This window comes from Alosa sapidissima, chromosome 20 (genome assembly GCF_018492685.1).
Source record: "Alosa sapidissima isolate fAloSap1 chromosome 20, fAloSap1.pri, whole genome shotgun sequence".
In the NCBI taxonomy this organism is placed as follows: domain Eukaryota; kingdom Metazoa; phylum Chordata; class Actinopteri; order Clupeiformes; family Clupeidae; genus Alosa; species Alosa sapidissima.
This window is the reverse complement of record NC_055976.1, coordinates 12,862,355-12,878,820: the sequence shown is the minus strand read 5'-3', so window position 1 is coordinate 12,878,820 and position 16,466 is coordinate 12,862,355. Positions and strand designations below refer to the sequence as shown.

The window sequence follows — 16,466 nt, the reverse complement described above, 5'->3', positions numbered from 1 at the left end:
GGCCACGGCTGCCCCGTTTAAAAATAAAAAGGCAACCGTTTTAAGCAGTCCTTCCTCCCTATGTTGGTGGCACTATTTAATTAAACAAGGGAAGGAAGGAAACATACATTTTAGAAATCTATTTATCCTGTTTTTATAAACCAAGTGGTTCCACTACACAATTTATCTATATATGCCTTCTTACAAATTTTGAGGGCTATTTTTCTCCCTGTATCAGGGTCATGTCCTGCATGTATGTGATTGTTGTCCTGCTTGTATGTGATTGTTGTCCTGTATGTATGTGACTGTTGTTCCCGGTGAAGGCACTTTACAGCCCAAGACAAATTTCCCCTTGAGGGACAAGTTTATCTTAACTTATCAATAGACAAATGTATCTGTGATGGACTTTGTAGACACACACACACACACACACACCCACACGCTTACTTACTGAAATGTTCTGATTCTCTGATGTTCTCACTGTTATTAGTGGCAATAGGCAAATGCATCTTGTTAAAGTGGTTGCACTGCCCCTTGTTTGCTCAATTTAACATTGTTGTATTTAGCATTCAAAATAAAGTTTTTGTACCAAATCAAAGAAGTGGGAAATCATTGGGATACAGTAAGGGTTTTGTACTGAAAATTACAGTAGGCCTAATGATAATGTTAGCTACTGTTAAGAAGATACGGTAACTTACAGGCAACACTGTAGCCAGAGACATTACAGTAATGCAGTGTCTTTAGCGATAAAGGCACACCATACCACTAAAGACACAGTTGCATTACTGTAACATGGCCACAGTGTTGCCTGTAAGTTACTGTAAAAAATGCAACAATAAGTCTAACAGTGTAGGCCTACGCTCCGTTCTAAGATCTTTGATTCTATTTTTTTGAGGTGCACCTGTAGCCTATCTTGATCAATTATACAAGCCGTAGCCTAGGCTACCTCGGCATTGTGCAGAGTCCAGATCAACTGCTTTAACCACTTCAGTAGGCTAGGCTTGTTCAATTGGTAGAGAGAGGAAGGGAGGAGGAGGCGTGCAACTTTGGGATTTTCTGTAGGCTGGTCAAAAGGAAGGTGTCATTGGTTTACAACATGACATTTTTAAGACACTCCTGTCTGGACCTATTTGTCGTTTTTTAACTTTGTTGTCAGTAGCCTAGATCAACTTATCATTTTTTTCAAACGAATGATGTTAATGGATCTTTGGAAGTTGGACATGGAAGTTTAGGCTGTATTTGGTTTATTTTGGCTCCTCGAATTAGCCCAGGAGTTAAATGCTAAAAGACATCTGAGTTTCATTACGCACGGGGAATGAGATGAGGCTCAGCCATGGCACATTGCTAATTGTTTTCTGTATGGGAAGTTTATTTGTGATCTCTTGGCACTCCACGGAAAGAGGTGAGTACCGATTCCCAAACGTTCTGACATGAGAGATGTGTTCTTTGTCGCAACATCCGATTCAGCTGGAGTCGCTGCCAAAACTTTGTTATAGGCTTGTTTTACTGTTTTCATTAAGCATGACTTGTTAAATCCCATTTTTGCAAGTCTCCTAATACAACATAGTTTTAGGCTACATATAAAATGTTGTCTTGGCACAGGTGCACACACAGGCACTTTAACTAGGGGAGAACCGGTGTTGTGTGCCTTCTGGTTTCTCCACCTACTGGTTTCCTTGCGCGTGCATGCGCTGCAGCAGTTGTCGGACATTCACAAACAAGTTGTTTTAGGCGGTTTGAAGTCGCTTTTCATATAGGCTACGCCATGAGCGCTCGGCTACATTACAGCCACTCTTACAAAAGACATGTAAAAAATATATATGTTTTGAAAACTAGCATTAAACTGGCCAACCTGATTCCCTACTCATTGAGCCAACTGTTATGCGATACAATTAAATATTGTAGGCTACCATCAATTAATAACGTAGGCAACACCCAAGTAACATGTTGTAGGTTCGAATCCAGTTTAATGCTATAAAGTATTTTACATGTATTTTCTAGGAGTGGTTGTAGTGTAATGATCATGGGATAGATATAAAATGCGACTTCAAATCCGTCTAAAACAACTTGTTTGTGAATGTTTGACAACTCCTGCTGTGGTGAGCAACGCGAGCACGCGCAAGGAAACCAGTAGGTGGGAAAACCAGAAGGCACACAACACCGGCACAATTGTAACACTTTTTTATTTTTCCAATTCAAACTCGATTTAGGTTACACAAAGACGATAGACTTGAGATATGTGAAATTTGACCAGAACAGAGTCGTACATGTCTACTCCATGAAAGTTGAAACATAATTAAAAAAATATGTTATAGTTTGTCAATAATTTAACTTAACAGCAACATGTACCTTTGTTACAACCTTGACGCAGCCATAAAAAAGTGCGGTACAGTTTGCCATAGAGACAAGTGTTACAACTGACCCGCACAGGTCATGTTTTTATTTTCATTTAATTGCATTTGCTGTGACTATATAAATCAAATGGCACTCATGTTAACTTGTAGCCTAACAGAGGGACTGAAGATATGAATGACATGTAATTGAAGTCCACACGCTCAAATTTCATGAAGCAAACTTAAACAGTTGCGGTTAAAAAATAAATAAAACACGTGATGCTTGAATTTTGCACCTTTTTGCTTAATATCTCTGGTCGTATTTGTAGTAGACCATTCATATTTGGATGGCTGTAAGATTATACATAATTACATGATATGTGTCTGTTTACGTTTCCGTAGCTACACCATTGGTAGCCTATACTACGAATCTCGATTAGTGGGTTAGCGAGGTATGTTGCGCTCAAAGCCAGGGTATGCTGTGACACGAAAGTGGATTTGTTTTAGTGTCGCTATATCACCATGGCATCTTATGCTGTCAACCAAACCTGGTCTGGAGGAGGTTATGTGCTAAATTATAGCTCAAATCGTGTAATCTACCGCCCACGTACTGACCAATCAATGTCTTAATAACCGTGGCCCACTGGTTAGCACTCTGGACTTGTAACCGGAGGGTTGCCGGTTCGAGCCCCGACCAGTGGGCTGCGGCTGAAGTGCCCTTGAGCAAGGCAACTCCCCGAGCGCCGCCGTTGTAGCAGGCAGCTCACTGCGCTGGGATTAGTGTGTGCTTCACCTCACTGTGTGTTCACTGTGTTTCACTAATTCACCGATTGGGTTAAATGCAGAGACCAAATTTCCCTCACGGGATCAAAAAAGTATATATACTTATACTTAAAAACGAAGTTCTCACGTGTAGGATTCTGTCATATATCTTACAGGTGGAGCTCCGCCTCTTATAACATTTTGGATCTCGAATGCACTAGTAACCTGACAATAGCCAGATGAATTTCGCTCGGCGGAGCTAAGCGGAACGACATTCATCTGGCTATTGTCAGGTTACTTTAATAGTGCTGTGCGTGCAAATATCCCACTTTGGACGTGCATACCATACAACAACTGGTGACAATTGATTTATTTGATGTTATAGGTTAGACACAAAAAATGACCGCAGTGTAGATTACACCAGGGGTTCCCAAACTTTTCAACCTGCGACCCCCAAAATAACCGTGCCAGAGACTGGCGACCCCCACTATCCCTGGATGTGACTCAAAAAATAAAATAAAATGTGCGCTCCGGCCATACGCACGAGGCTTATCCAAACACGGGCTTAACGACAACACCAAAGAACAGAGCAGCCTGTTATGATTTTACATATAGAACTTTACTATATGATAAAAGCAGAATACCGTAGTAAAAAAATTATATCCATGTAACATGAGTGCAACTTTGAAACATTACTTTAATTTCCATTTTAAAGCAACACCAAAGCACTTTTCCTGTCGCACGCACGCTATTTGTTTATCCAGCACTGGCTTTGGAAATAATGTCTACAGACAGAGTACGATGCATGATTTTATGAAAGTATGATGTATTGCGACATCAGAAGCAAGTCAAATTTGTAGTTTCTTGTGTCTCATTCCATCGAACTACAGATCCGCTACCCGATCTGGCAAACTTGCATAGTGCGGTTATAGCCGATAGAGGGTCGCGAAGAGAATGCAGTGCCGTTCACCCTGTTACGAGTTGATGATTTTGGAAACAATATTTTAATGTACAAAAAACTCTTTGGTGTTGCTTTAACAGAAGAATATCTCAGTCAGGGTAATATCCACAAACTGTTGTAAACATATATTGTTGCTGCGCAAATTTACATTTTGGCAACTATGTTTCAGCGTTAATCTCATCTATGGATGGAACACAGCAAGTCCATTCTTGGTTTAATTGTGGAGACAGGGAGATCATCTTCCACATTTAGACGCGATCTGTGTTTGTTTTTAATATATGTCAGTGCAGAGAAAGTCTTTTCGCACAGGCATGTGGAGCCAAACGGCGTCAGTAGCTACGTCCATCGCGGCCTTGGCTGTGGATATTCCCTCTCGACAGTGATGCCAGTAACGCGTTAGCCTACTTAGTAACGCCTTAGTCTATTTTGACCACTTTTTTCGGTAACGAGTAATCTAACGCGCTACTATTTACAAACCAGTAATCAGATTAAAGTTACTTATCTATGTTACTGTGCGTTACTATTTTTGTCATTTTCCTTAGTAAAAAGATATATTCTTTGCTTTCTTCTTGTCTTGGGGATTAATGTCATGTAGGCTATGCTCACGTTTTCAGCATGAGCAATTCACGTGTAAAACCACGCAGCGACACAAACGTAAACAACAATGGAGGGAGAGAGAGAGATGCACATTTCATCAGTCATTACTTTGAGTTTGTGTCAGCTAAACATGACAACATTAAGGTACATTGTACATTCTGTGCTGGCGACGAAGTGCTGTCTAGCTAGACATCCCAAGTCTCCAGAAGTTTTGGGAGTCTCCCACATATTGATAGCGGCTTCCTGACGCCCGCAAATTACATAAAATCTCCCGGAACCTAGAGCGAACAAGAGCACGCAAGCCAGACCGGACTTCAAATCGCTTGTGCATATGAGTTTAACGCGCACACAACGGAGAGGGAGAGCGAGAGGAGTGGTGCGTTTGTGCCTGAAGCGCATCCAAGACAGAGAGCATCCTGGGGCCAGTTTCCCGATAACGACGGAGACACGCTCTTACGAGGGTTTTCTACGATTCATCTTACTATCTTTCGTTTGATTTTCTGACTGTTTCCGAACATGCTCGTGTGCACTCCTCTTAAGATGCTCTCAAGGGGAGCTGTCCACGTTAATAGTTCTGAAATATTCTCTGATTTGACGGTGATGTCAGGTGACTGCACGTCACAGCTATAGGCCTACCATTTAAACTTCGGATCTAATTCACACCAATACGAAAATAGAAACACTTTGACATGTGCATGTAAGCAACCCAAGTAGGTTATATACCACACAGAGACATAAATAATTGTAATTATTTTAATATTAGATTGTTGCACCATGCAATATTTTTTTTGCGGTGTCACTTAAGAACACGTTTGAAGATAAGAAAGAAGTCGAGTAAGAAAGAGAGGAAATAGGCTTAGATTTTGATGCAGTAGGCTACAGACTAAACCACTAAACTAAGTTACTTTTTAAAGGAGTAATCAGATTACTTTTTCAAGGTAACTGTGGCAACACTGCCTCTCGACTGAAATCCAGAACTCAGCAAGCGTCTTGAAATTAAAATCTGTCTTTAAAGTGCGATCACATGACAGCTCAACCAGTGCGTCCTCCATGCTGGCTGACAGATGACTTGCGGTGGTTACAGTGAATGGTTATCTTATCCAGTCATAATTTTTCTGAATTTTATTTTTTTATTATATTTATTTGATTTATGGAAATTATTTCGCCACCCACCCCTCGCCGTCCCGCGACCCCCACTTTGGGAACCCCTGGATTACACTATCGCTCATAAATGTGGAAGTAATTGTCTTTTAATATAGGCGGTCTTGTGCGTCTCCACGTTTCACGATTGGCCAACGTTATCCCAACACCGAGAACGCGCACAGATCTGAGCTGAAAGCCTAGTTTGACAAATATATCACATAACTGCTATCGTAGTATCACTTAACGTATACCCCTGAGTTAAGGCTTTGTCAAGCCTCGATATGTCTACATAGTCTAGATATGTCTAACGTGCTTCGTAGTATGTCCCACAGATCTTGAGAATAAAACACTGTTACATTTGTACCGCTGTTACAATTGAACCAGTTCTGGATACATAACTGGCATGCGTAAGGTAGCCTAATGGTAAGGTAAAAGCAACGACCAAAATGCATTGTTGAAACATGTGTATGAAACGTATTAAATATGCAAACACAGATCCGGTATAAACACTGACACCCCCCCCCCCCCGAAAAAAAATCTCCCGTTTTTGGAAAGCTAAATGTTGACAGGTATACGGCTAGGCTATATTATGATGTAGGCTCTACTATTCTAATCTATTATGTCATCCTTCTGTTGGGGTGAAAGATAAAACAAAATATTATTTTGGTAAACAAGATATTATTTGTTTTAAGCATGTTGATGTGTCTGTTAGATTCATGTTCAGCCTGCAAAAGAGCCAGTGTGCTAGGCCTACACAATTAAACTAGCTTGCTCATACTTTTTTTCTGTAGGCATTGTCTGTTTTGTAGGTATTTGCCTTTTCTGAAGGCTACTTTTACTTTCTACAAGTTTAAGTAAGCCATCAAACAAATGTACTAATCTATAAACTATTCTCTACTTGTCCATAAACCCTCCTTTTATCTTTGTGTAGACCACACGTCAAGACAGGTGGACTTTGCCGGACTGTTTGAGCGACTGCAGCAAGCGGAGCACCGAGCAGCCGAGCTGACTACTGAGCTCACTTCAGTCCTGTCGCGTCTCCATAATGTTAACTCGAGCACCAACACTAACTCTAGCCATGCTAAGGGTGAGGACTTGTCCGCAGGGTGCTTGACTGTTCTGAGACCCAAAGCCGTAGGCAGCGAAATAGGTTCAAATTCCAAAGTAGCTTGAGATGCAGAGCCGGACAGTAACGGTGTAGGCCTACATTTACTTGAGTACAGTACTTGAGTACAATTTTGAGGGATCTGTACTTTACTTGAGTCATTTTCGGGGAGTACTCATGACTTTACTCAAGTACATTTGAGAAGCAACTATTGTACTCTTTACTCCACTACATTTCTATCCATAACCGTGAGTACCCGTTACTATTTCTAAAAAAAAAGGAAAAAAGAAAAATCTCAGAAACCCTCAATTTGTTGTTTCCCTCTCAAACGTGATTGGATTGTGCAGGCGCCACTGATTGGGACAGCCTATCAGCAATCACCTTCAGCTTTCCGCCAAAGTCAACTCCATGGTCAGATTTAGGTAAGAGACAAAACCATGGACGAAACGATGGATGAAGACGCAGCAAGTCCATCCCGGGAATGTACCAACCTGTTGCCCCACCTCGCCAGACTATTTCAATTTTCTGAAGTTAATGATAGTTTAAGCTTCAAGTATTTCAATTACAAAATAGTATTTTTGTATTTGAAATACGTATTTTAAATACATGTATTAGAAATACTGCCCATCCCTGGCAACATGGTAAAAAGATGAAAATGACTTGATTTTACTTCCAATTCATTTTACATTCTCCAAGGTATTAACATTTTTCATAACTCTAGTTAGGACGTTTCTGTACATAAATGTAAGCACTGTGGCAGTAGTAATGCAATATTTAGAAAATGTAGGCTACTCTTGTACTCTTGATACTCAAATACTTTTAAAAACAAGTACTTCAGTACTTTTACTTAAGTAGACATCTGACTGTTGTACTTTTACTTGTACTTGAGTAAAATTTAGCAAAGGTTATCTGTACTTTTACTCAAGTAATGAAGCTGTGTACTCTGTCCGCCTCTGTTGACATGAGGTTTCAAGGGGAGTTGTTGGTTGTACGGTGGTTTCATTGCTTAAGGGGGCGAGACTTGCCTTTGGAACATTTGGAGCTTTCATATAGAAAGAGTGTAATTGTAACTGCCCAACCCCCCCCCCCCCCCAATCGGTGTCCCTTCCTAACCTCTTATGAATGAAAAAAAAAACTTTGCTTTGCTTGACAAACATGCCTCTCATTGTTACATCTCTCAAATTCCATACAAATGCATACAGTTTGTTTTGCATCCTCTAACTATTTTTCTTGCCACTCAACTTTTTTCTTGTAGATAAGGAGATAAAAGAAGATGTGAATGCGTCGAGCTGTGTTGCCATTAACGCCAACACCCTTTTTTATCTGCCACACCTACAAGAACAAAAGAATGGCCTTGTGCCAAATGTGTTCTTGGGAAAGGGTCGTTCTGGAGGTCAGTGCAATTACAGCACCACCAACAGCAATAACAATATTAGCAATAATAATACTGATTATCATTTATGTTATTTCAAAACACCAGAATTATTTCCTCTCCAGTATAATATATTACACATTAAGTAATTTATAGCTTTCTGTATCTGGCTTGACATGGCTCCACTATCTGAAACGGTGTGCTGTACTGTAAGTCAGATGTAGGGTGGTGCCTGTTCCTTATACTGAGGTCTGTGTAGAGATAGATAACCCTTACCCTAAACTGCAGATATGGTGAAAGTAGGACCTCCACACAAAGGTCGATGCTAAAGAAGACTACGTATTCAACTGAAAGACATCTGCCGAAAATGTGCAGACCTTATATGAAACAGTCATTAAATTACTCATAATTATTACATGATTTGTAAGTTATATACAATGATCCTATGACTTGGAGAGAGAGAGACAGAGAGAGACAAACATGTATACATAGCTCTTACATTAGGCTAAAAGTATTTTGAAAGTGTTTGGCAATCATACAAATTGCTCGACACAGTCCTCTAACTGTGAGATCAGTGTATGTTCTCCAAAAAGTTGTCCTGGCTCTGTAGGCTAAAAGACGACCAAGCCAGCGCCTTAAACTATCCATTTCACCCAAGATCATGGACCGGAAATTTGATCAGTTGTTGAATGAAATGAAATCAAATCGTAACTTTCAGAATTGTGTGTCTTATCAAACATCTCTCTTTCTCTCTCTCTCTCTCGTGTTGTGTTACAGTGTCACTGGTGTTGGGTATCCCAACAGTCCGCAGACAGAAACAGAGTTACCTGGTGAACACCGTAGCTTCTCTCCTCTATGACCTTTCACCCCAGCAGAAGGGTGACATGGTCATCATCGTTTTTGTGGCTGAGGTAACTAACGGCACGTGCCTGCGGCAAAGTAATGCAGAATTTCAACATTTCACATCTGTTTCAGTCTCTTCATCACCTCTGAATATTACATGTAGTGTGTGTGTGTGTGTGTGTGTGTGTGTCCCACAGTCAGACCAACAATTTGTCAGGGGTGTGGCTGATGTGATACAAAAAAAGTAAGTGTTTTGTCGTTTTGAATGTGTTATCAATGTACTGTTGACACCCTTATACAGCATGAAAAATCACTTACTTGTGTGGGTGCGACACGACACACAACGTGTGTAAGTAAGTGTGTTAGGAGTGTGCTTTATATGTATTTAACACCTGTTTAAATCTCTCAACAGTTTCCCAGAGGATGTCCATGCTGGGCTCGTGGAAGTTGTCTCCCCACCTGCCAGTTTCTATCCGGACTTCTCTGTGCTTAAGACCACCTTTGGGGACTCCATAGACAGAGTGAAGTAAGAAGCTGCTGCACTTACATTACATATATAATGCACAGGAAGCAAAAGTGAATTCAATGCGATTCCTTAACAGAATTTTTTATTATTTTTTGGGGGGTGGGGGGTCTCACAATTCTGCCACTGGTAAATTTGGTACTTTAACGCAAATTTATTTTTACATGATTTATTTACAACATTATTCTGTTTTTTTTCCTTTGGAATACACCCCCCCCCCCCCATCAATAAGACATCATTGGTAGAGGTAATTAAGAGAAAGAAGAAAAAATGTGTGTGTGTGTGTGTCAGGTAATGTCAGGTTTGTTTGTTTTTGTTCCTAGGTGGAGAACTAAGCAGAATTTGGATTTCAGCTTTCTCATGATGTACGCACAGCCAAAGGGAACCTTTTATGTTCAGGTAAGGAAGCTGATTCAGTATCATCAATGATTAACCAAAGATTAGAGTCTCCCTATCTCCCTCATCAGCGCCACCCTATTTACATGTGGTCATCCCAGCACAATCCCAGCCTTGCTGCGTAGACACTAGGGATGCAACGGTACAATATGCCCACATTTCAGTATGTATCACGGTTTGTGGTTTGTGTTTTTTATTATAAAAAAAACCCCTCTGATCTAAACAGTTACCTATATTTTGCTTATAGACAAAATATGGTAGTATGAGTGACTGACATGGCTTAGGCTAACTAACTGATTTGTTCCAACTGTAAGAGCTCTGGCGCCCCTGTGTCAATCTATTTTAAATTTCGCTCAGCTGAACTATGGGACCTATATTCAGAAAAATTATGAACTGTAGTCAATGGAGAAAGAGAAATAATTCAGTTTCAAGTTTCATAGAATTTAAAAGTTGCGTTGCTCCCTAAATGTGCAGGGACATTACTGATATTACTGTTAACTGTCTAGGCGTAGCCTATGACATGACGGAATCCTGAGTAACAAATGTGAATCTCCAGCTTGTACTGGCCCAGCCGAATTCCCATGAAACGTGGGAAGAATGGGCCGAAGGAACCCATTAAACTTCCTAGTTTCTCTTTAAACACATTTGAAGACGTGTCTTGGCAGCGAATAACGTTTATTTTTTTTATATTTTAATCGCAAATTGTTGTTGACAAACGACAGTGAGCGAAACCGTTGTCGCTTTACTACACTAGCAGGAAAGCACTGATAGGCTGCAGAGGTGAAAGGACCCATGCACTGGTTCTGATAGGCTGCAGAGGTGAGAGGACCCATGCACTGGTTCTCTGGAGGTGTTTTGTGAATGTCTAACTTTCATGTAGTTTGCAGCACAATGATAAACGTTTGCAAATCATTAATGACAGATCTACCGACTTAAATCATTTTTAAATGTTTATCTGCCTTGCCTGTGTGACTGTGCATGCTTGATGGTGAATGTCTACTGATATTTGCATGTTTGTATCTGGCTCTGTTTGTTTGTGTAATCAGATGGAGGATGACATTGTGGCAAAGCTGGGCTACTCTGATGCAATGAAGACGTTTGCTACGGGGTTGTCGTCACAGCAGTGGCTCTACCTGGAGTTCTCTCAACTGGGCTTCATAGGTCAGTGTGCTCTCCTGTTCGCTTCCACCCAGCTCCATTTCTCTTATGGCCAACTCTGTTCTCTCCCGTTCACTTCCACTTCCAGCTAATATTCAGTGCTGTCTGGCACCATAATCTCATATATTCTCTCTTTTGTTCTAAACTTGTTGTCAGTAATGGGCAAAATGGTAGTTGTGGTAGTAATCGTGTAGACAATGCAACTCATTCTTTGTCATTCAATAATGAGACAACAACTTGTCTGTTTTGCGCAAGGACAAAAAAACCTGAACACTTTTGGTGACGCTGAACGGAGGTGCATTTCCCTTTAGTTATAGCCCATGTTCCACATTAATTGTAGACTATAATAGCAAGGGCATGCCAAATGTGTGTGTTTTCTCCAAACTGTATGCCATCACACATGCACAGACAGCAGACACTGATCAGCTTAATTAAAAAAAAAAGAAAAAGGCGAAGGAAGCAAAGATGAAAGGTTGACAGGAAAATAGGCAAATATACGTGAGGTAGAGAGACATTTGTCAACTGTGTGAGTTGGCAACCTTGGTGTCACTGTAGCCTTTCCATTGTCCCTTGTGCATATCCTGCTATTGAATACGCGATGGCACACATGTTGCTAGTTTTTTTTATTAACAGTGATAACTGATAGCGTAGACATAGGCTACTGATGGATACTTTGGAGACCTAGACACTGGCTGTCTACTTGGCTGACAAAGTAGGCTATATTGAGCCAGGCTCTTTCTGGACTGGCACTGGTTCTGGACTTTTCCAGAATGTCCAGATTGCCAGTCCGCCCCTGCCCTCAGATCTTTTGCTTGATGATGCTCCAAAGGTTCTCAATAAGGTCAGGGGAAGATGGGGGCCACACCATGAGTTTCTGCCGTTTATGCCCATAGCAGCCAATGACCCAGAGGTATTCTTTACAGCATGAGATGGTGCATTGTCATGTATAAAGATGATTTTGCTACGGAAGGCACGGTTCTTCTTTTTGTACCACGCAAGAAAGTCAGTCAGAAACTCTACATACTTTCCGAGGTAATTTTTACTCCGTCAGGGACCCTAAAGGGGCCTACCAGCTCTCTCCCCATGATTCCGGCCCAAAACATGACTCCGCCACCTCCTTGCTGACGTCTCAGCCTTGTTGGGACATGGTGGCCATTCACTAACCATCCATTACTCCATCCATCTGGACTAGGGTTTCTCAACGGGGGCGTTTGTACAACCTAGGGGGGCGCTGGGAACATGAGAGGTTTTTTTTTTTTTTTTTTTTTACTACCGTCCCGGCTACATTTTACTGTTTATCTATGCTCAGTGGTCATACAGTGCAGTTCGGGCCTGCACACGCCCGGACTCACGTCCCCCAGCCTCAGCTATCGTCATCTCTATAGTAACATTTAATGTTCCTATTGATTTAAAAAAAAAAAAAAAATCATTACAACTAATGCTGATGTGAGTTTTTTTTTTTTTTTTTACCCAACCAGTCTCCTATTGCTTCTAACAGTGGGCTAAATCTGCTTACAGTTTTTTTTTCAATCGCTAACAAGTGCTTACCCATACTTCAGATACTTTTTCTAAACTCTTAACACAGACTCACACCTACAAAACACAATTGGCCAAATGGATCATTTTCTTCTCAAAAACATTTTGTTAAATATATAATAACACATCTTTCTCTGCACACACTAACTTTACCAAAACACTGGAAATCTGACTCAAAATGAAATTATTCTGTCAAAGAATAACACTTGATTTCACTTCACAAGGTACATGCAGTCAATTAATCAAAGTACACCAGGTTTCAAAATACTGGCTATTGTTGACATTACAAAAACTGCATAGACTTTTATGTTTCAGTTTTACAGGTATTTGCATGCAAAACATGCTATCCACCGTTTTTACACCAAATTTCTTTGTTGGGAGGTATAGCTTGTCTGTTAAGAAAATGTAAGCATTGTGGAAATGTGTTCACTGACTGCATATTGTGTGAAAACGACATTAAATGTGTGAATATGGCCACAAAATACTGATGCTGTGCTAATTGTGTATAGAGTTTTGAAAATGTGACAACTGGTTAGACAAACGCTTGTTAGCGACTGAAAAAAAACTGTAATAATAAAATAGGCTCATAGGGACATTTTCTTATAACTCCAGAAGAAACCAAAACAGCACAGAATTTTTTTTATTTAGGCAATATAGCATGAGTTTGTGTGGCCTATAACCTACCCAGGGGTGTAGTTTTTTTTTTTTTTTTTTTAATTGTGTGTGTGTGTGTGGGAGAGGATCAAAGTAAGGTCAGAGTGGGCGTTTGCTCAAAAAAGTTTGAGAACCACTGATCTGGACCATAGGGTTGCACAGCTCATCCGTAAACAAAACTGTTTGTTTGAAAATTAGTCTTCATGTATTCCTGAGCCCAGTGCAACCGTTTCTGTTTGTGAGCATTGTTGGGTGGCCGAATAGTAGGTTTATGCACACTTGCAAACATCTTGAGGATCCTACACCGTGAGGTTTGCGGGACTCCAGAGGCACCAGCGGCTTCAAATACCTATTTGCTGCTTTGCAATGGCAATTTTCAAAATCCTATGAATTTGTTTGGCAGAAACCTTCCTTATTATGCCTTTGTTTGTATGAACCCACCTGTGCTCTGAATCAGTGATACATTTCTTCACAGTATGATGATCACAAGTAGGTTTTCGGGAAATATCCAATGTTTTCATACCTTCTCCAAGGTAGTGCACAATTTCACTCTTTTCAGCAGCAGAGAGATCCTTTTTCTTTCCCATATTGTATGAAACCTGTGGCATGCTTAATAATGTGGAACATCCTTCTTAAGTAGTTTTCTTTTGATTGGGCACACCTAGCAAACTAATTATCACAGGTGTCTGAGGCTACGTTTATACGGTGACGATGAAAAGAGAAGACGCAGAAGTGGCGTCTCGTCTTCATTTTTTTTATTCGCGTTTAGACGAGCATTCTCAGGGGGAAATCTAGGAGCATCTCGCTGCAGCCTGCGGGAAGGTGAGGCTTGACATCAAGCCCCGCCCACATCCAACTCAGCCATGTTTTCTTTGCCTATGTCACTCCCCATACGCTTTGGCTTTACTACCGACAGCCGCTGCCCGGTAGCTAATTATATAGTATATTGTTTCATATTAGATGATAGAAACTGATGATGTAGGCTAAACACAAATGACATTTCATGCAACAGTGATTTTTTTTTTTTTTTTTTTTTTTTCATGTATGCCTAGGCTATTTACTGTAATTGGGTTCGTGTACTTTTTCGTTCATTCGATTTCCGGTTTTTAAACAGTAATACCATTGGTCATAATGTGTAATGTGTGTAGTAGAGACGTGGAGAGGTGCATGCCTTTGTTTCACTCCCTAGTTCTAATCTTTAGGCGCCTGTGTGGCTACACATAGGATTTACCATCAGAAAGGTCTGCCATATTCCATATTATTGTACATAACTGTGCCTTAGGCCTGTGTACCAGCAGGAAGGTCATACAGGCCAATGTTTAGGAACATCCAGGTCACGGCACCAAATGTTGGATTCACGATCGTTTTGCATTGTGTTTTAGTTCTGATGTCTGTATTGAAGATGGTCAATAAAGCTTGACTGCTGGATCAGGATCGGTGATCAAAATAATTTATTGTAGATAGTACAACACTCACTAACTGAGCACAGGCTAAGTCTCAAACAGTAAAACTGCACAGAGTCTAACAGGTGTGGTAGTTAGTAGAAGCGGGCTGCTGTTGAGCGTCTTGGCATAAGATGCTCCCCGAGTCGCTTCCTCGATCCGTCTCGAAGTCCAAACCTGAGACAAAGCCTGTTATACTAAAATCATATCATCGTAAATCATGCCAACGTGGAAGGTACCAGCCATAGCTCAAAAATAATAGGAAGATGGAAAAGTACTAGCCCTGAAAACAGAATAACAAGGTGATATCTTATTCTGTCCATGCTATCACTAAGGCCATGAACAACTGTATGCAATATGGCAGTCTGACCTTTCTGATGGTAAATCCTATGTAGCCACACAGGCGCCTAAAGATTAGAACTAGGGAGTGAAACAAAGGCATGCACCTCTCCACGTCTCTACTACACACAAAAGTAACACAGATGAAGACATCAGAATACATACAGAAATACCCTAGATTTCTACAAAATGGAAAATGAGCCATATTTCATTTAATTTAGCCCTCAAAAGTAGAATGGTGTGTTGTTTCATTATCATGGACTATCAATTTAACAGCAAGAATTCTCCATTACAACCAAATGTAGCCTACAAGGGGTGATTTTGCTTTATTAACAACAGGTGAACCAGAAGCATGCATTGTGTAACGTTAACCGGTTAGATCAAGCTAGACATATCCTCATCTCAAATATAGGCTACTGCCCAGATAGCAAGCAGATATCGGACCACCGGTAGATAGGCTACTTGTCGGCCCAGCCCAGCGGTAGAACTGATGTGCAAAAACTCAGCGGTCCACCGGCGGCAGCGAAACTGGTGGGCCGCCGCCAGCCTCTTGCCATCTGGGTGGTTAACTTTGCTGGCTAGCTAGCCAGCTAGCTATCGGAACTCCCCATATTACCGTCGGTCCCGTATTTCCACCGTCTTGCATGTATGTGTCACTTAATATCAATTTCTATACAAACCAAGACGGCAGACTCCTAAAGAAACGCAACCACCCACACCATAGGTGTATCTAAATTAGCTATGTACCAAAAATGACATTTTACCGTGACTCAAAGAGCTGTAGACAGTGTTGTAAGGCTGCGTGTACACAACCGCTTGGAGCTCCAGTGGAATTTTAATTTCACGACGAGAATTCTCGGTCTAACCGTTCATGTGCTGTTGAAACGGTGTAAATAGGCGACCCATCAGGCCAGCACTATAACTCCGAGCGTGGTAAACAAAATCGGATATTTCAGGCAGTAAATGCTCCCGTTAACAAACAAACCAGATTTTGTTCAAATCTACACACCTATGGCTACTGAAAAATGTCAGGTTAATTTAGCAAATGTTATTTTGAAGTGTTAAAAAACATCGTTGTTTTAGAATATCTGAACAAAAGTGGTGATAATTGGGGGTGTTACGAGTAGTTCCTATCTGACGAACGAGTAGTGTGACAACGGCGTTCTTATGGAAACGTTGGTGCTGTTGCGAGTTGTTGTACTGGTTTGAATCCACAGTTTACGTGTTGAATTACACAATAAAACGTGTTTTGCAGTAAGTTGCTGGTTTATAGAATGTAGCAGCTCGTTTAGTCTCGTTGCAAATCCTGTCTCTGCCTACTGC

The 16,466-nt window shown here is 40.9% G+C and overlaps 1 protein-coding gene across 1 annotated transcript in view; it reads left to right on the top strand.

The window, feature by feature from the left end:
- Positions 1-972: 972 nt before the first annotated feature.
- Positions 973-16,466, top strand: part of zgc:154054 (uncharacterized protein LOC777616 homolog) — a 32,414-nt gene continuing 16,920 nt past the window's right edge. The window contains exons 1-8 of the mRNA XM_042074376.1: positions 973-1,381; positions 6,707-6,862; positions 8,136-8,273; positions 9,030-9,163; positions 9,293-9,339; positions 9,508-9,621; positions 9,942-10,017; positions 11,061-11,175. Coding sequence (XP_041930310.1) covers positions 1,300-1,381; positions 6,707-6,862; positions 8,136-8,273; positions 9,030-9,163; positions 9,293-9,339; positions 9,508-9,621; positions 9,942-10,017; positions 11,061-11,175 — 862 coding nt within the window. The 5' untranslated portion in view covers positions 973-1,299. The remainder of the gene's footprint in view (positions 1,382-6,706; positions 6,863-8,135; positions 8,274-9,029; positions 9,164-9,292; positions 9,340-9,507; positions 9,622-9,941; positions 10,018-11,060; positions 11,176-16,466) is intronic.